At 41.0% G+C, this 19,149-nt stretch overlaps 2 protein-coding genes across 3 annotated transcripts in view; one reads left to right on the forward strand and one right to left on the reverse strand.

Annotated features, from left to right (window-relative positions):
- Positions 1 to 15,580, forward strand: part of LOC101854488 (zinc finger protein 708) — an 18,996-nt gene extending 3,416 nt beyond the window's left edge. The window contains exons 2-5 of one of the 2 annotated variants that reach the window (XM_035968923.1): positions 2,568 to 2,612; positions 4,083 to 4,749; positions 6,039 to 6,170; positions 8,402 to 15,580. In XM_035968923.1, coding sequence (XP_035824816.1) covers positions 4,143 to 4,749; positions 6,039 to 6,170; positions 8,402 to 10,071 — 2,409 coding nt within the window. In that variant the 5' untranslated portion in view covers positions 2,568 to 2,612; positions 4,083 to 4,142 and the 3' untranslated portion in view covers positions 10,072 to 15,580. The remainder of the gene's footprint in view (positions 1 to 2,567; positions 2,613 to 4,082; positions 4,750 to 6,038; positions 6,171 to 8,401) is intronic. The other variant, XM_035968924.1, reaches the window with a different exon arrangement.
- On the reverse strand, positions 13,236 to 14,673 carry LOC101858172. Its single transcript, XM_005095192.1, has 2 exons — positions 14,529 to 14,673; positions 13,236 to 13,966 (listed from the first exon to the last, which is right to left on the reverse strand). Exons 1-2 carry the CDS (start codon positions 14,671 to 14,673, stop codon positions 13,236 to 13,238), a joined length of 876 nt encoding a protein of 291 aa, XP_005095249.1.
- Positions 15,581 to 19,149: the final 3,569 nt, after the last annotated feature.

Consider the following 19,149-nt stretch of genomic DNA (forward strand, 5'->3'; position numbering starts at 1 on the left):
GAGGGGAGAGAAAGGGAGGGGAGAGAGAGAGGGTGTTTGTTAAGAATAATTGATTCCCGTCATTTTGTCTCTGCATCGGTTCCCAGGCTGACTCGTGCTATGCAGTCACTTTTTATACACATTTTATGACCAGTTCCATCTTCTGGATCTCGCCTTCTGTTTCCCTTCTCTCACCTCTTGTTTCCCATTACCATATCCAATTTTCCATATCCCTTATCCTGACTTTAATTCTGTAAGGGCGCTTCGTTTTCCTTCTTCCTTAATCTCATGGGATGGAACACTTGAAGCTGGCCAAAATATTAAACGTCACTGTCATCACTGACTGAAACCGGTTGACTTAAACCGGCTTTGGACTCTTCCCCTAAATGAAGCTTGAATGCCGTGAACGTAGCCTCAACAGCACTTGCAAACTGCATTCAGAGCGCCGTGAACGTAGCCACTGCATAATTTTAAATTTTAAATCCACCCCTACCCTGAAAACAAACGTATGTGTCATCAAGAAAACTATATCAAGATCTAGACCTAGATATCTATGTCTAGAATCTAACTGGCCAGCCTGGTCTCTGAAAAAAGCATTTTGAAGAGTGAGTGAATGATTAGGAATCTGAAAAAACAAACAGTTCTAGACACTAGTTCGAAGTCCAAGTCCAGTGTCCTCTCCGAAAATGAAAGAAAAAAAAAAGAAAAGGACTCAAAATCTTTAAATCACACTATCATCATGCATTATTAAAGTTAAAGCTAAAAGCGCACGTATGACTTAGATATCTAGAATCTTGATCTAGTGGAGTCGCTTTCCCCTCATCAACCCCGCACCAGCACCAAACAGTAACAGTCACCTGTTTGTTGATGCTGAAATTTAATTTGTGTAACCAGCCTACAGTTGCGTGAGACAAAGTGGAAGCCGCTTGAACTCTCCCCGCACCATCACCAACTGTGCACCAAAAAATAATAAATAGTTGGGGCTTGCTTTGAACTTAGTGCTGCACTAAAATTTCAGTCACCTTGGCACACCACTCGTAGCCAGACCATTGTATTGTTAATCAATGGACATGAAACCTGAGGTTTTAATTGCTACGAGCCTCTAGACTCTACTGTCCAAAAAAAAAAAATTATTAAAATATCAGGTCTTTATGACAAGACTGATCACAGAGCCTTCTCTGGAATTAAAATAATTAATGTTTCCTTGAATTTTCATTCCACTCGTTGGAGTAGCTCATCTTAATCTTCTGGATGCTGTGGTGGGTCGATTCTGGAGTTGCCTCATTTTCCTCACTTTCGATCATGGTGAATCAATGAGGCGCATGGATCACGGTATAAAGTTGTAATGAAGGACTGTAATTGTTGTCACAACATTAATGTAGCAGACTCGGGCTGCCCCCATCTTGAATAGTGACCAGGAAGGGGAACTCGACTCCTGTCTGTTCCCTCCTCTCACTGTCTTTGGTACGCTGGAAAATGAGGGGATGGTGCATTGAAAGCGACTCCACAGTGCCTGCGCACTTTATAATTCTTTTTAAAAAATCACAAAGACAAATCTGACAGTCTCAAGACTTGAGCAATTGCAGGCAAAGGCCTGGGCTCCTATTCATCAGAACTAAGTACTGTTCTTTTGGTCATTCTTTTCATGAAAAAAAAAATTGATAACAAAGTATTTGATATATATATATACTATACAGTGAAACACTGATATATAAAAAAACAAGCCCGGGCAGTAAAACTAGAGTTCTTTATCAGTCGTTCTTTATTTTAGTCAACACACTCAAACATACTTTTTCTCAGTCCTTTTCGGTCATAATAATAGGAATAGTATACATGGTAGATATCTATCATTTCTTCGCAAGAGAAGAAAAGGAAGTTAATGGATGTTTGCTGCTTCTCCCTTTCTCCTACCTCCATGACAAATTTTGCATATCCCCAAGAACATAAAAAAATTGCTCCCCCCCCCATTGAATACGAAATAGTTTCTCAATTTCTCCACACTTTGTTTTGCCTCGGCAAAGCTCACTGCCACAGTTATCTACTGATGGTCTTCACTGTTTGTTTGAGAAGTAGAAGCACATCTCTGCTAGTGGCAGAGCATCATTAAAGCTAAAGGAAGGCTTGGCGCCTCCCCTCCACAGGCCCCAGGCTAGGGGCTTGGCTGATCAAAGAAAAATTATGCGAATCCATTGTGTCAGCCATCGGGTTGTTGTGCTGATAAGTGTGTAGGCAGTGTGTAGTCACTGTGTAGGCAGACTCGTGTGGCAGTTGGGCATCTCTTGGTTTGGTCAACTCATAGAGACAGGCTGGTTCGTTACTTCAGTTGTAAATAAGAAGGAAAAAGACAAGAAAATTGGTTCGTTACAGCGGTCAATTCGTTAGGGTGTATATATATATGTTCACTAAATGCATCAAAATATAAATGACACAAAGACAGCAAAAAACAGGGCAAAGAAATGTGTTCTTTATTTCCGTCAGTTCTTTACAAGAGTGTTCTTTATAGTATAGGTGTGCTCTACTGTATTATTTATATTTATAATAATAACACTAACACTACTTTTACAGAACTTGTACTTTATCCCTTTCAGACCTGAGCTTCTGAGGCTACTGTGCCCGTCTGCCTGAGCTCCTGAGTGAGTTACACCTAGATAGAGTCTCTCTATATTTAGACTAGAGTTTAGTTAAAGCCTAGCAACCTATATTTAATTAAAAACCGTAATTTTGACTTGAAACTTTGGATGTAAATATATAAGAGAGTCGCTTTTCTCTAGAATTTACCACCAAAATTCCGCCTTTATGTCAATATCATCCCAACAAGAGCTGCCTCACCGAAACATCCCTCGGCTATGTGATGGTTCTCGCTCACTGGTACACATGGTGGCAAGGCATACTGATGATACGGGCAAAATTATTATTTTACGTGCCATTGGTGTAGTAGTGGCTAGGGCTAGGACTCAAAGGGTAAAAACTACTATCACAGAGTTCTAAATCATTATATATCTATTATCTATTTGTGGTGGCTGAATTTTGCTATTCAAAAGGCTTTTTAATGGCTGCGTCAATCGACATGCGGTTTTCGCCAAAAAATTCTTTAAAATATTCTCCAGATCATGACGCCCTTGGTTTTTTTCAGTTTTGAGACAGTTTTGCTGCAAAATGCTAAATTTCTTTATTTCGCCGAACGCTTTTGTAGGCCGACGCTTCTGTCTCTGTAATTTTAGAAAATCCGGAAGTGATATTTCGCGAGGCGCATTTTGTTTTGAGAGTATAGATCTAGACCTTCGAATTTTTTGCATCTCTCAAGATTTATTGCCCCATTCCAGTAGAGTATAAATATAGCAGGCCAATGACTTTTAGTTGATATTAAAGCACCGATCATTCCTTCATCGAAAGGGGGCCCAGCTAGTATAATATGTAATGCAAGTCAAGTTAAACGTGTCTGAATTACTTTAGACTGTGCGTGCATTTTTAGACAGTAGATGTTGCTGATGACTTTACTTTTCACCTTTTGCTTTATGATTAACCAACTTTGACACTACCTTCGCCTTCCTGCTTTCTGCTACTGTCCGTAGGAGAGAATCTACTGTATTCATGCTCTTTCTACAAATTCATTATACATATGTATATATATGTTAGGCAGGTAACGCTTAAAATTTTCACCCTGTTGGAGTTAGTTTTTTTTATATTTTTGAAGTAAGAATATATTATGACCTACCTGACTGCAAATAAATGGTAGCTCAAAAAGAGGCTTATATTTCACCCTGGGTTTTTATTTTGAATTTGCTTGCCAGACACCTCATTAATACTAGCACTAATCTTTTAACTGCTTACAAATTAAATTGAAAGCTAAATTGTTTTGAAAAGTAAGATATTTCCGGATAAACTTATATATATATAAATAATTTTCTAGTGAAACTACATTTTCAAGTGGCTTCACCAACATGATGGGCTCTTTTGTCAGGCACACACGTACGTAATATCATTATCATATTTTTCGTTGGGTCAGGGAAATTGAAAGATGGTTGTATTGCACTGTCAAATCAAATGCTTAAAATAGAGTGTAGGTGATAAAACTTCTTTCTTTTTTTTTTACATTTCTTCAGCCGATATCCTAGTCCTTGAATCATCTTATTTTCTTGAAGGACCGTGACAAGTACTGAAGGATGGAAAATGTGTCCTCGATAGTCTGTGAGGAAGACATTACAGGACATGATTTACATTCAAATCGACCTGAAGATGTTCCAGTCTCTGAAAGTAAATGTTCTGAAATCAAAGTAAAAGAAGAGCCCCGTTCTGATTGTTCTGGGGATGAAAATTGCTCTTGTGATCATGAGGTTAAGACAGAACCGCTGGAGGAGGGTATGACTGAAAATAGTTTTGGTGTTGCTTTGAATGTGGAGGGCGTGGTGAAACCTCGAAATGTTTCTGAGAGGGAGTGGCAAGATTTCTCAAAGATTGGAAAGACTGAAGAGCAAATGAGAGACGATGAGGAGGTAAATGCTGCACCCGAACTGAGTGGAAATTCCAGCAGGCTGGCTGAAAAGTTCCCATTGCTGTCGTCGTTTATGAAGAGTTTACAGCTCATGAATGGTGGTTCAGAACTGCTTAATGCCGCTAGCCGAAACAACTTATCATATGATGCTCCAACGAATCCTGCTGATGAGGACCTGTCAAATGAAGAGGAAACTGGTTCACCAACTGAAAATTTGACTGTCTTTTTTAGTGAGCGGGATGCAGACTCAAGCTCTGACAAGATTTATCCAGTGCGAGGTAGGATTGTTGTGCAGGGTTGTTCTAGATTCTAGTGTAATCAAGTTAAAGCCGTGCTCTGCTTTGTTAGTTGTTTTTTTTATTGTATTGTTTGCATTGCTGTCACTGGTTTTGCTTTTTTTAAACTTCGTTTTGTTTTGGTAAGAGTTTTATAACGCTCGCAACTGCATAAGGTCATGTCAGCACACAATTGGGAAAAAAACACCTTTCTACTGACAGTGAAAAGCTGACTGAATATGCAATAGAGGCTAGAGGCCCTATGGTTTTGGACACATGGCAGTTTCACAACTCGGGGATTTAAAAAAAGAAAGTAAGGGATATAAATATATGTGCTCCGGAACTACCACTGCAGAAATTTTTTTTTTCAAATCTTCGATTTACTGGGGTATGATATGAATTTAATTTTTTTCGTTGGTTTTTCATTCCCCCTAATGGTTTTTAAGGAGATGGTTACGGTTATATTATGTACTTTTGTTATGTTGAATTCATATGAAATCTGAAATCATGTGTGCGTGTAGAATTCATAATTTAACTTATTCCCAACAACACAATGCATGGTGCATTGAAAAACCTGACTCTCTACTTAGTGTGTTAAATGGCATTTTGCTTTTGTTTGAAAAGAATGGGCTATTATTGCCTTTTTATCCAATCAAAACATTTGTGAAAGGTGTGCACTAGTATGAGATTTTGATTCTCCCATATGAGCTAAAAAGTCATTATGTTCGGTGTCTTTTGAATAACTTTGGGCCTTGAAATTGAGAGAGGGAAGTTTAAAAGTGATGCAAAGTATTTGTTTACACTGTATCATTTACTGCTCTTGTCTTTGTGATCGTTATTTTTTTACTTTTTTTCTAAACATTGTAGCTTTTCATGATGGACAACAAGCAAGGGTAATTCAAGAGCAAGTCAGGATATGATTGAAACTTTTATAGTTTTGCAGTATCAACAAGATTGTTTTATGCCTGAAAGATGCCAAACCTGGTTTATTTATTAAATGGAATGTTTATGCTATCTTCTGCCAATAGCTTTTGTAAAATTGTATGTAGGCCTATGTGAGAATGTGTGTGGGTCTGGAAGTTTCATGTGTTTGTTGTGTGCATAGTTTAAAGTTAAAATGGTTTTGCATTGTGCATTTTCAGTTTTTTCTGATTTGTCATTCAGTTGAGGGATAATTTTGTATTGTACAGGGCTTACAGCTTTCTAGGGATTAGGCACCGTATACATTCCCTTTATAAATTTTATTATTGTGCAATATTTATGAATGAGCATTTATTTTGTTTTGGCGGTAGATATGACCCCCCACATCGGCGAATCCCATGGACTTGGTTTCAGTCCATCAAGGAGCAATAATTCACCTCTGTGGTGTGAGCCTAGTACCTCCACTGCCTCATTCTTCAAGGAGGAAAAGGGTGAAAACATGGGTGAGACTTTTCCTTCATTTAAATATTTTTTCTATTTTAGTGGGGCGAGGGATGTAGTTTTTTTTTCCAAATATGCTGAAAGAAGAGTATCCCAGGCATGCCAACTGTCCCAAGTTTCTTAGGATTGTCCTAAAATCTGCAGTGAGTTGTTGGTAGATGCTGTCGTGTGAATTGCCCCTTGTTTCTTATCAGACATCTATCATCCTTATCTCCCCTCCTTTTTTGTGTCTTTTACTGTCTTGTAACACCTCTAATCTAGGGCACTTACATGACCTTATTGTGTTGCAAGTGCAGTAAAACTCATACTAAAACTAAACTAAACATCTGCAATGGGGAATTTGAGAGGACATTATAGCTTTCACCACTCCGAGGGGCCAAATAACGAATAAAGATAGTGTTGGATGTCCCTGATTAGGTTCTGAAAAAGCTGACATGCCTAGTAGGCCTACACCATTTGGAAGATGGAACATTGATTACTGCTTTTGGTGCATTTTTACTTCATAATCTATTCTCTTAGAATGTAATGTAACAACTTGCAAACAGCATGCAGAGGAAAGAACTCGTGTCTGTGTTGTTGCGTTTAGACTCTTCACTGTTGCACGCAAGACACCTGAGTTTGGTTCTTGAGTGGAGAGAATTATTTTATCGAGTACCTTGGTCTTTCTGCTGGTATGTTGTGTATCCCTTTCAGCCCGGGTTTGGCCTGATATGCCATGTGGAAGCCCTCCTAAAATGATCTAAATTGTGCTGAGGGGGGTGTAAAATCACATATACTTTTTTAAATATTAAAAAGGGATGATTTGGAATTTGAGAATTTGGTTTTGCAGATTAATCCTGCTGTTGAATGTCTGCTTCTCTGCACTCCTCATACTTGCAATGTATATGGAATCTGAGTCTTCTTTCTTTCTGCTCCCATGGATTTGTCGTCCATTGGATCGCCTCTGACAGATGACAACAAACCTCCTCCCCTCCTCTTGGCTCTCTGCTCTCCTCAGTGTGTCCCGCAGCTCCATGGCTGTCCATTCTCGGATATTATTCTCCCATCACTTCTTCTGCTTCTCCTTCGTCTTCCCTACAGTGTCTTGTAGTTGTAGAATGGTGTTAGCAAGGCCTGAAGAATGGATGACCTGGCTTTACCATTTCAGCGTGCATTGCTTGACCAATGATAGAAGGTCAAGGAAATTGGTTTGAGAAGATTGTCACAATTGTTCCAGCTTGGTTGTGTGAGTGGTTGGAAGGTGTCACATCGAGGTCCTTCTTCTTTTCCTGCTATCTTTTGTTTTGTTTTGTTTTGTTTTGTTATTTTCATTGACTTTTTGGAAAGAGTAAGTTGTGTAAATTTAATTTGTTTGGAGATTATTTTGTGTTTCTCTAGTTATATATAAAAAAAGTTAAATTTTTTTAAAGAGCTGCAAATACTTGAAGATATATTGCCTAAATTATGAAAGTTTAAAACAATTTTTAAAAATGTTCAAATGTTTGAGCCAGTGTGCATATGAACATGTCATGTAAGAGCGGATTTCATTACTGCAGACTTTGCATTCATTCTATTTTTGTCCAATTCAGTTCCGATTATTAAAAGAAATCTCTATGCAGTAATTTTATATTCATACTGTCTGTCAAAGATTTTTAAAAAGGTGAAATTTTATTAAAAGAGGTGCGTGATATAAAGTCTTTCAAATGTTTAGATCCAATGCAAAGTTTGTTTCAACCCCCCCCCTCCCTGAGGCGGTGCTATTGTCTGAAGTGTCTTTAGACCATTCGCTAAGGGGGAAACATAAACCATGTTCTTATGTACAGTAGAATTGTAATTGTAAATGGGCTGATTCATCAATGTCATGCTCATAACTGTGCCTGAAGTGCAACAGGGAACTGTTGCTTTTTCTTTCCTAATCCTTACTATCGACATTTTCCCTCTACTTCTTTTGTATGTTTGTCACACTATTTCCGGGGTGCCTTGATAGTCGAAGCAGACTTTGTGCTTTTGAAGCTTGAGAGGTGAGCAGAGTAAGTCTGATTCCCTGTAAGGACTTCTCTGTTGACATCCACCCCTTGGTGCTCATATAACCTTATGCAGTTGCGAGCACTGTAATACCTCTACTAAAACAAAGCAAAAGTTTGGTTGCCCAAGTGTTGAGGGAAGATGTTATCACTGTATTCATGCTTTCAATCCAATGTTTCCACTTTTCTTCATGCGAGGTAAAAAAAATAATCTTTTTCTTCACACACAGGACAAGAGCAGAACAAGAAAGACGAAGGTCATGCACGACTCGATACAACACTCCGGTTAAAACAACTTCTTCTGAAGCGTGCTGGAAGTAAGACATCTCTCGACAATGTTTTTTCTGATGGGAAAAGTAACCTAGTAAGTCACGAAGAACAATGTGCATTGGAGAAGACGGGAGGAAAGCTTGTGAAACCTGGAAGGGATGGTTCGCAATTAATTGAAAAACTTGGCTTAAATCATCTGCAAACAGTGAAAAAAAAGAGAGGTAAGGTGCACAAGTGTGATGTTTGTGATGCGGTGTTCAGCCAGAAGAAAGACTTAAAATATCACAGCTTCAAGCACACAGGGGAGAAGCCTTACAGATGTGACGTGTGTGACGCCAGGTTTAGGAGGGCCAACGCCCTGACACGACACACCTTGATTCACACAGGGGAAAAACCCTACAGGTGCGATTTGTGTGATGTAAGGTTCAGACACAACAACGTATTGAAACGACACATCTTGACACACACGGGAGAAAAACCTTACCAGTGTGATCTTTGTGATGCGCGGTTTACCCAGAAAAGCAAGTTGAAATGCCACATTTTAAAGCATAAAGGAGAAAAACCTTTCACCTGTGATGTTTGTAATAAAGATTTTTATTGCAACAGTAAATTAAAACGACATGCTTTAGTACATAGCAATAAAAAACCATTCAAGATCTTCACCTGTGATGCGGAGATGAAAGCTGATGCCGTAGAAAAGCAGGGCTTGTTACAAACTAAGAAAAAAGCATATAAATCTGATACAAACCTCAAGACTAATATCTTAAAACAATACTCTTTGATACCAACTGAAAATGAACCGATCAAGTCTGATGTTAACTTCAAGGCTATTAGTAATATCTTCCTACCTGCTGCTTTGAAACAGATTGAAGAAAAACCTTTCAAATGTGGTCTTTGTGATGCTAAGTTTAGCCTTAGAAGTAGCCTAAAACAGCATGGCTTGGTGCACATGGGAGAGAGACCTTTCAAGTGCGATGTGTGTGACGCGAGATTCAAGAGGATGAACACTCTGACAAGACACAAGTTAACACACACAGGAGAAAGACCTTATAAGTGCGACATATGTGGCTCAAGATTTAGCCGTATTTCCACTTTCCGAACGCATGTGTTTATTCACACGGAGGAAAAGCCCTACAAGTGCGATGTGTGTGGCGCTGGATTTACCTCGAGATATGACCTGAAGGTTCACACCTCCAGACACACGGGAGAGACGCCTTACAAGTGCAACGTTTGTCGTAGAAAATATTACGGTAAAGCTAGATTTAAAAAGCATGCCTGCGTTCGGACAGTGGACAAGCCTCGTAAGTGTGCTGTGTGTGGCTCTGTGTTCACGAATAATGCCACCCTGAGACAGCACACCTTAATCCACATAGGAGACAAACCTCATAGGTGTGACGTTTGCGGGAAAAGTTTCCGCCAACAGAGTACCTTACGACAGCACACCTTGATACACACCGGAGAAAAGCCACATAAATGCGTTGTATGTGATGCCAGATTCAGGAAGAGACATACATTGAAAAGACACTTTTTGATGCACACTGGAGAAAAACCATACAGGTGTGATCTGTGTGGCGCTTCGTTTTCTCGTTTGGATCACACAAAGCTTCATATTTCCAAACATTTAGCGTAGTAGGTCTCATAGAGTGAGAGGTTTTAGTGGCCAAATGTGTTCAGCTGTTTAATTTTTACAAAGAAATGTTCTTCTATATGACCAAAGTGGGTTTTTGGTGGGTGCTCTAGTGCGCTTTGTCTCTACTTTCCTATCAGTCGTCTTGTGTCCTCTCTCCTCCTTCTTTGTGTTTTTTACTCTCTTGTAATACATCTAATCTTCGGTTTTTATAAGACTCAAACTGGAAGTTGTTGAAATGAAAAACCACACATCATAAGTATTTTACTTCATGCGAAAAGTTCTGAGTTTTTAACGGTGTGGCCAGCTGCTGGCAGTTGAGTTGACGATTATTAAATTTTACATCCTCTGGATCCTGACCTTCCAAGACGTTTGAAGCCAACTGCCAGTTTTCACTGTTTCATCATAGAATCTGAAATGGAAAGCTTAAAATTGTAAAGCCCTATCTGTTCTTTCCTGGAAATGCCAAGGCTTTTGGCAGTTCTGCGATAGATCAGCCAGGACTGAACAACACAAACATCCAATAAATGGAAGATGATCCTCATGTACCACTCTTTGGATCTCATTCCACTTCTGTACAGCGACACAAGCATGTCAAGTAGATCAACTCCACCCATATGCTTGTTATAAATGTCTATTATGTTTTATTGCGGAACATCAATATATTGGCTTTTCGCCTTATCCCATCTCCTTGTTGTCTTTTGAGGTTCGATGGCTGCATATGTTGAAACGAGTGTGACAGCTTAGTTGTCATACCACCGAACAACATTGAGAGGTGTGCCAGAAAGTGAAGCTGTATGCAATATAGAATGCCTTCTTTCCTCTTTTTTCATCTCTTTGTCGCTAGGAAGAGTAGGGCCACGTCCAAAAAGTCTATCACTCCGAACAGTACGAACAGGTGCAATTTTGTCCATCCACAGACCGAATAATAGGGGCAAACCAGTAAACCAATTATTGAAAAAGAGTTTGTGCCAGATGCCTGTTGGGATAGGCTTCATCGGCCTAAGCGCGATGTTCCCAGTTGCTTTCAAGTCTGGCTTCCTTTCAACGGGAAGAATGATGCCGCAATAAAATTCTATATATTATTGTGAATGACACTATCGACGCTTGTAAGAATGTAGACTTTGTATCCCCACTCTTTAGATTTTTTGGGATTGCATGTCTAAGGGACGATTTTCCAATGAAAGGGATTATCTGTTCATCGATGATAAGGTATTCTTTCGGTGTTTGTTGTTTAAAATTTTCAGTAAGGGAATCAATCAGGGGCCTTACCTTGAAAAGTTTGTCATTTTGTTATTGTCATTTACTTGCAAATTTGATTTTATTTCCTCGAACCTGTTTTGTGTCATAATGTCAGCCTCTTGGCTTACTCTAGTTTCTTTGCCCCTGTACATTTTTGTGTTTGGTAACTTCGCTACACTCTTTAAAGTTCATACCAAAGAAGTGTTCCATTTCCTCTTTAGAAAGTTTTAAACTTTTGTTCACATTTTTTTTTTGTGAGGCATACAAATTAGACTGTACCATGAGGTTACATAAAACGTCATCTTCTAATAAGTTTCTAAAATGGTCATCGGGCTCTCGTATGGATGATTCAGAGCTCATCCTATTGGCGATAAATTCTTGTGAATTTGTCGAAAGGTCGTCAAAATCCAGTCATCGCCACTGAAGCTTTCTTAGTACCTCAAGAGCAGGGATCGCCTGACCAGAAGTCGAAGGCGCTGTTGAAGCAGACGTAGCTACGACGAGGGAGGCATAGTGTTTCCTTGAAGACGAGATCGGGCAGAGGCTGTAGTTGAAGATTGGGCAGAGGTTGAGGGTTTCTGAATTGAATAGGACACCATAGGTTGTTCAGCAATACCCACCGGGATGAAATCTGGTTCTTGATCTGTCTGAAAATCAGATAAATCTGAACCTTCATCTGTCGAAAAAAAAATTGATGGATTTGTGAATCAAAGTAATTATCAATCATTTTCTAAACAAGTATTATATTGTCCAGCAATTTCACAATCTTCCTCTGAGGTGTTCTTGCTGCAGGCGTCAGATGTTTACTCGACTGTGAACCATTCACAGTAAGGGTGTAGACTTCGTTGCCGTAAGTGGAGTCTGTTTCGTCTGATTTGCCACAGGGGTGTCTGTATCAGGTAGGACCTCTCATTAGCCCTTTGGTCTGAGCTGAGTCTGTTGTGTTGGATTCTTCCTATGGCCTTTCTTCTGCTGTGATGAGTGTGACACTCTGTGGAGTTCACTCGACTCTCTTTGTATTGTCTGTAATTGTTTTTTTGAGGACTCAATTGACCTAGCAATGTCAATACATTTGGACAGAGTAAGCTTTGCTTCTTGAAGTAACTTGCGTCTTGTCGCATCGCATGTGACTCCCATAATGATCCTGTCCCTGATCAGACTTTCCTCCAACTCTGAGAAGTTACATGTTTTTGCAAGTTTTCTAAGCTCGGTTATGTACACATGTACTTGCCTACAGATTCACCATCTTGCTGGTTACGGCTGTTAAAAACGAATCTTTCATATGACTCATTTGTCTCGCCGATACAGTAGGTTTCAAAGGCATCCATAATCTTCTTGATGTCTTTGTCTTCATCTAACTTGAAGCCGTCATATATGTCCATGGCCCCTCTGCCTATACAGGACAGCAATGTTGCTACTCTCACTTCTTCTATCTCTGCTGACAGCAGTTTGCTTGCTATCTCATAGTTTTTCCAATCCCTGTGAAAAACTTTCTTAACATTGAAGTTTCCAGTCAACACTAAACATCTTGGAATAGGAATCTGTCTTTCTTGAGTAGCCATCTCTACAGTTGTAAAAATCAAGGAAAACAACTCTGTAACCTTGTTCAAGGTGCAAGTTTCCTCGGTTATTTCCCTTGGACCAGAAATTTGGCGATGCCTTGTGGCTTTCGTTCAAGCGGCGACAGTCACAGAACACCAATACTCATTTTGCTGCTTGTACTTTCTCACGACAGCACCAACAATGTACTGTACAATGTTTGAGTCGACGGGTGGCAGTTCCATCTCCATGTCTGTAGAGGAAGCCAAGTAGTTGTCACTACTGAAGGAGTTGGTTTCAATGGGATCCGCATGACCAGCTTTTTCTAAACTGCGTTCAACATATAATGGAACGATAATGTAATGGTGTCCGTGCTCACCATCAGGCTAGCAGTTGGCTCCAGCACTGATCGTCTTGTCCAAAAGCTCTGATGTTGCAGAAGAAGAAGACTGGCAATGGAGTGCGTTGACATAACCCGGTATGGTTGGGTGGTTGTTGAAACCATTGTAGCCACGTTTTTGGCTGTGAAGGTTCTCAACGTGATCCTGGTTACACTTCCTCAGGCACAAGTGTGTCAAGACCTCCTCCTCCATAATCAGCTGTTGGCTCAATCCCTTCTTTGGTGAAAGCTCCAGGAGCCACCCTTGGTGACTTGGAATGTTCGTTGCTGGTTTGCTGTTTATTGGGTTTGTGTAAAACCAGCTTTCAACATAGTTGAAAAAGGATGAAAACCGGGCCTGGTCGCCCTCCAAATCATTCCTTGCAACCGACTTCTTCCCGACGGGGGCGGAGAGAGAATGCGAGTCTACAAAATCCCACATGCTGTTCACAGTCTCCACAAAGCATGCTGTGCGAAGAGTGTCTTTGGACATCAACGACTTTGAAACGTAGAATTTCAGGGCCGCAGGGACTGAGTGTGAAAATATCTGGCATGCCAAGATAACGTTTATATTTTTAGTCAGCTTGGAAGCAGTGCGAATTGACCGGCCAGATGTTTCGAGGGAGAAGAGCTCTTTGAGGTGGCTCCACTTTGCAGTCATTCTTTCACTATCCAAGCTAAAGGAGATGTTTTTCATCATGAAATTGTTCCTCAAGTTTTTGATGAGATGTGGTGGATCTGGCATGACAAAAGACTTAGTGGTGTCATGAAACACATATGGTCGTTCCACTCACACACACATTTTTTTCATCCATTTCCATTGGCAGGATTCTTGGACCCTGAGTCCACTCCAAGTACAAGTTCCTTCCCTTGTAAATTATGTATGGAGGAAGCACTTGGCCACTGCCTGAAACAGCGCAATCAACTATTTGTTCTCTCCCACTTCAACCAATCGCTTGATTCACACGGGACGCACCCTTGCGAGCGAGAACTATCTGAGTTTTAGGATCTGTTTCAGGATCTTCTGCCCTGGCCCTAGAATTTGCTTTTTGGATGACGTGTAAGAAAGTCATGTAGCCAGTCTGGTCTGGGACGATTGTCCTTGGATGGGTTGTCAATGTTGTTGCCTGAGACATAACTTTGAACAATATCTTTCACCTTTTCTTTCCCAAATATCCGGCCTCATTTTGCAAGCACAATTAGGCAATCGGCCAGTTCCTGCTCTGTGCCTGATGATAGGACTGTTGTCCTCCCACAGTGAGCGTTCACGGGAATCTCTCTCCTGACTCGTCGTAGAGACTTTTCTTGTCCACACCAAAGTGTTTGGAAGCCTGATACGCTGACATGGTCTTGCCCATCACTGCATTATGTGCTAGTATCATTGCCTGGCTTGATGCATACGATTTCCGGCTTCCTTCCTTCCTCTTCTTGTATGTTCGTACCATTCTGTGGATAGGGGGCAATAAACTCCATGTTAAAATTATGTCTCTAGAGGATAAAGAGCTTGTTTTCCTCGTGTAAGAAGCTTCATTTAACTTAAGCATTACTATAAGGTGGCATTTCCTAACTAAAAGTAGAAATTCAGGGTAGAGAGCAACTTTAATGATTATTTTTATCGTTCAAATTCATTCATTGGAACTTTTGGCTACTAATTACTATAAAATGAATTTTGATACTTCCATTCACAAAGTAATATAAAAAACATGTAGGCAAACATTAGGAGAAGGTCATAAGGTGCAAATAAAAGCATGTTTTCCAAAAATAAATCTGAAATGACAAGAAAGTTTATAAATCATCATGCACTTCACTTTCATCATGTTGGTCATATCTCATTAGCACTGGCTGGCAGCACCACGAAAACAGCAATAAATGAACTATTCTTTTCAATGTAGAGCAACAACTTATTAAAACAGGTAGAAATATACTTACTTAAGGGTTGTGTGTTGATTTCTGTTATGAAAATAGGCTAGGATTGCAGTAAAACGTTTTTAAAGGCAGTCTGTCTCCACCTGCTAAAAGTTTGTGATCATCTTCAGACAAGAAGTTCAAACTGCAAGGAAAGAGGAACTTCCTAAAAGTGCTTATATTCAACCATTCCATTGGCTCTCAGACCAAAGCTTAGTTCTAAACTGTCCTCTGATTGGTCAGGCTTCTTTTGAGCCCTGGAGCTTGTTGCCCCAATGGTTTTGTCATACAAGTTATAGAGAATTAAAATTAGCATAAGTAGAAAGTGGGACTTATTACCCTGTGGGGCTTATTATCCCGTCAAACTGTGTACATTAAGGCTGTGACTTAAGAGGATATATTGGACATTTTTAATCCAAGAAATCCTGACCCACCCCCATCGAAAAATTGAAGAAAAAAACCCTACCAACACTTCAACCTCAATCTCCCCAACCAGAGGAATAAAATTGTCCATATTTCTCCAGCAGCCTTTGCTCCTCTCGTTGTTTTGCTTCTGCTCTGAGCTGTCTATGTCTCTTTGCTTTTAAAGTAATAGCTGCTTCAGTTTTCACTGTCCTGGTGTGGTCCCGCTTCCTCCCACTTTTCTTTGTTTCAGTATCAACAGGTAGGTCGAGTGCCTGCATGAATTTGCGTGACGATGTTGAGCCGAAATTGAATTCCGCAACTCCAAGAGCAACTGCAATACCAAGGCGATCCCAGTTGGCGAATAGGTGCATAGGGCAGCGAGCCCAGATGGTAGCATGCGCGCTCTCATTAGCGTTTTGGATACTTTGAAGAACACATCTGCTTAGCGAAGCATCCGACGACATTTGCTGGAAAATGGGTCTCACATGATCTGCCACCAGCTCGCAGAGGGGAGTCCCTAGGTTTTCCATGTGGGAGCCAGGAGGTAGCCCCATTGCTTTTGCTTTCTGGTAAAAGAACCAGGAGTCTTTCACTTTCGGGCAGCTGTCATGGTGAGGTTCGTTGTCCGTGGAGGAACAGCGGTCCGTGATGGCCATCACCGCTTGCTTCATTTCAGGCACAGTTGCATTGCTCCGAATTTCTTTCGTGTAATAACCCTGGAGCTGAGTAATCACGTCGGATCGTAGTTTCTCGTGTCCCTTTCCGCCGAGAGTTATTTTCTGTTTGGACTTCTCTGACATGAGATTGCAGTGCCGAGGCGCTTGCCGACGTGGTTCACGCATTCGTGTTTTTCTACTGATGTGCCGGGATATGGGTCCAGAGCACAAATTTCTGAAATAGTTTTCGCGTGGCCGTAGCTAATCATCGATACGTATCTGAGACCATTTTTCAATATTGACCTGCTCCAGATTCTAAGGGCAGCTTCTTTTTCCATGCCCCCACTAGGGCCTTCATAATTTGCACAGCGGTATGGCTTATAAAGTGCCAGCCACCTTTCATATTTCAGAATGTTTTCCTGCTGAAGTTTGTTCCCTGTGGTGGAACATATGGAGCAGTTACTTGTTAACACTTCATAGTCAACAATCAAACCAGTCTTTCTCTCTATAGCGAGGCCAATTCCCGATTTTGACGTGTGGCCCCTTTTATGCTAACTACCATCGAATGAAACGTGGATGTCTTTTACTGCAGTATACTAGTAGTTTGTTCTTCATAAACTTCCTTTACTCTCTCAACTGCTGTGGAAAGGCTGTCTCTTGAAAATGTCTCACACTTTTTACTGATGACTTTTGTATGAGCTTGGTACGTTTTTTGGTGCAACGAAGGAATGTTCATACATTCTGAAAAGTTACACAATCCAAAGTACCCCATGCTGGTAGCTGAAGCTGCAGCGACAGCTCTGCGATTAACGTAAAAAACTGAAGTTGAAGACATTTCACACCTGTCTGAAGTGTTTGGGTCACCGTTTCACTACAGGTTTCACATTTAACAGCAAGTGAAATTGCCAGGCCACAGTTCTTGCTTGTTTTATTTGTCAGTGAGAGGGAAGGTTGTAGACACGTTGGATACAGAGACAGAAGGCCTATGAACAATGTTTTCAGAGTTTGGAGGTCAACAACAGTTGATGGCAAGCTGTTTGTGAAGTCATCTTGAGATGTTTCAGAATAGATGTAGGCCAGTTTTCTTTTGGAGGCAGAAACTGTAGGTGCAGGCTCAGACTCAACTGGTGCTGATACTGGAGTAGTTTGTTGCTGAGCTGAACAGACGGATGTTGACAGCTGAGCTTCCAGTAGTGATGGCATTGGACTGTCTAATGAAGTTGAAAGGAGCGCAATTGCAGCTGTTGGTGTAATTTCTGGTCGCGATACTGATTAGTTACTACTTCTGGCCGAAATGTTGCGACGAGCAAGAAGGAGCTGCTCTCTCCTTTTCTGCTTTCGTTTTTGCTTGTTTCACCATGATGGAAGCTGAAACAATGAAGAAGAAAAGTGGTTTATTACAAAAGAGCCTAGAAAAAACCTCCACTATCCGTCAATACACGTGAAGAGGATACAACTGATGTCAATAAATTGTTAAAAATGAAATACAGAGCTGAAAGTTTCAGTAAGCAAAAATTTGGGCAGACACTCCCGCGGGGCAGAGCCCAATTTGACAGCACCAAAGCCACAGACACACATCTTCTATTACCTCTCCATGCAATCAACAATCACAATCATGTGTAATGATGTTCTTCACAACCTGACCACTCATTGCAGTGAAGTCTTCACAAAGGGGGCTCTCGTGGCCTAGAGGTTAAGGTGTTGGCCTCTCATTCAAAGGTCCCGGGTTCGAATCCGGGTAGTGACCGAAAAATTTTCTTCTCTAAATTTGTCTCCTTTCACCTCCTTTCCTGCTCTCTAGCAATGATCTGTCGTCTGCTTTCGTCTCCTCTTTCTGCCCCCACTCCCTCATCTCCTTTGCCCCCCTCCTCTGGGCTCCTGATTCTTTCTACAGTCTTTCTACTGCTACTCCTTGGCTTCTTCTTACTGCTGTCTTTGAGCCACACCCCTGATCTTCTGGTAGGAAAGATGTACACCTAGCCTTCTCGGACAAGGGCGAAAAACCTCGGAGGGCCCGTGTGCAAGTTGCGCACGTTAAAGATACTTTGGTGGTCTAAAATTGATAAGAGTAGGCTTCGGTCGCCACCCGAGCAAAATTAAAAATTTCCTACCTACTGAAAAAGTTTAATGTGTCCCGCGCGCTCATATGACCTTATGCGAGCGCAGTAAAACACTTACAAAAACAAATAAACAAACATCTCCTTTGCCCCCCTCCTCTGGGCTCCTGATTCTTTCTACAGTCTTTCTACTGCTACTCCTTGGCTTCTTCTTACTGCTGTCTTTGAGCCACACCCCTGATCTTCTGGTAGGAAAGATGTACACCTAGCCTTCTCGGACAAGGGCGAAAAACCTCGGAGGGCCCGTGTGCAAGTTGCGCACGTTAAAGATACCTTGGTGGTCTAAAATTGATAAGAGTAGGCTTCGGCCGCCACCCGAGCAAAATTCAAAATTTCCTACCTACTGAAAAAGTTTAATGTGTCCCGCGTGCTCATATGACCTTATGCAGATGCGAGCGCAGTAAAACACTTACAAAAACAAACAAACAAACATCTCCTTTGCCCCCCTCCTCTGGGCTCCTGATTCTTTCTACAGTCTTTCTACTGCTACTCCTTGGCTTCTTCTTACTGCTGTCTTTGAGCCACACCCCTGATCTTCTGGTAGGAAAGATGTACACCTAGCCTTCTCGGACAAGGGCGAAAAACCTCGGAGGGCCCGTGTGCAAGTTGCGCACGTTAAAGATACTTTGGTGGTCTAAAATTGATAAGAGTAGGCTTCGGTCGCCACCCGAGCAAAATTCAAAATTTCCTACCTACTGAAAAAGTTTAATGTGTCCCGCGTGCTCATATGACCTTATGCGAGCGCAGTAAAACACTTACAAAAACAAACAAACAAACATCTCCTTTGCCCCCCTCCTCTGGGCTCCTGATTCTTTCTACAGTCTTTCTACTGCTACTC

Source organism: Aplysia californica, unplaced genomic scaffold, assembly GCF_000002075.1.
Source record: "Aplysia californica isolate F4 #8 unplaced genomic scaffold, AplCal3.0 scaffold00097, whole genome shotgun sequence".
NCBI lineage: Eukaryota > Metazoa > Mollusca > Gastropoda > Aplysiida > Aplysiidae > Aplysia > Aplysia californica.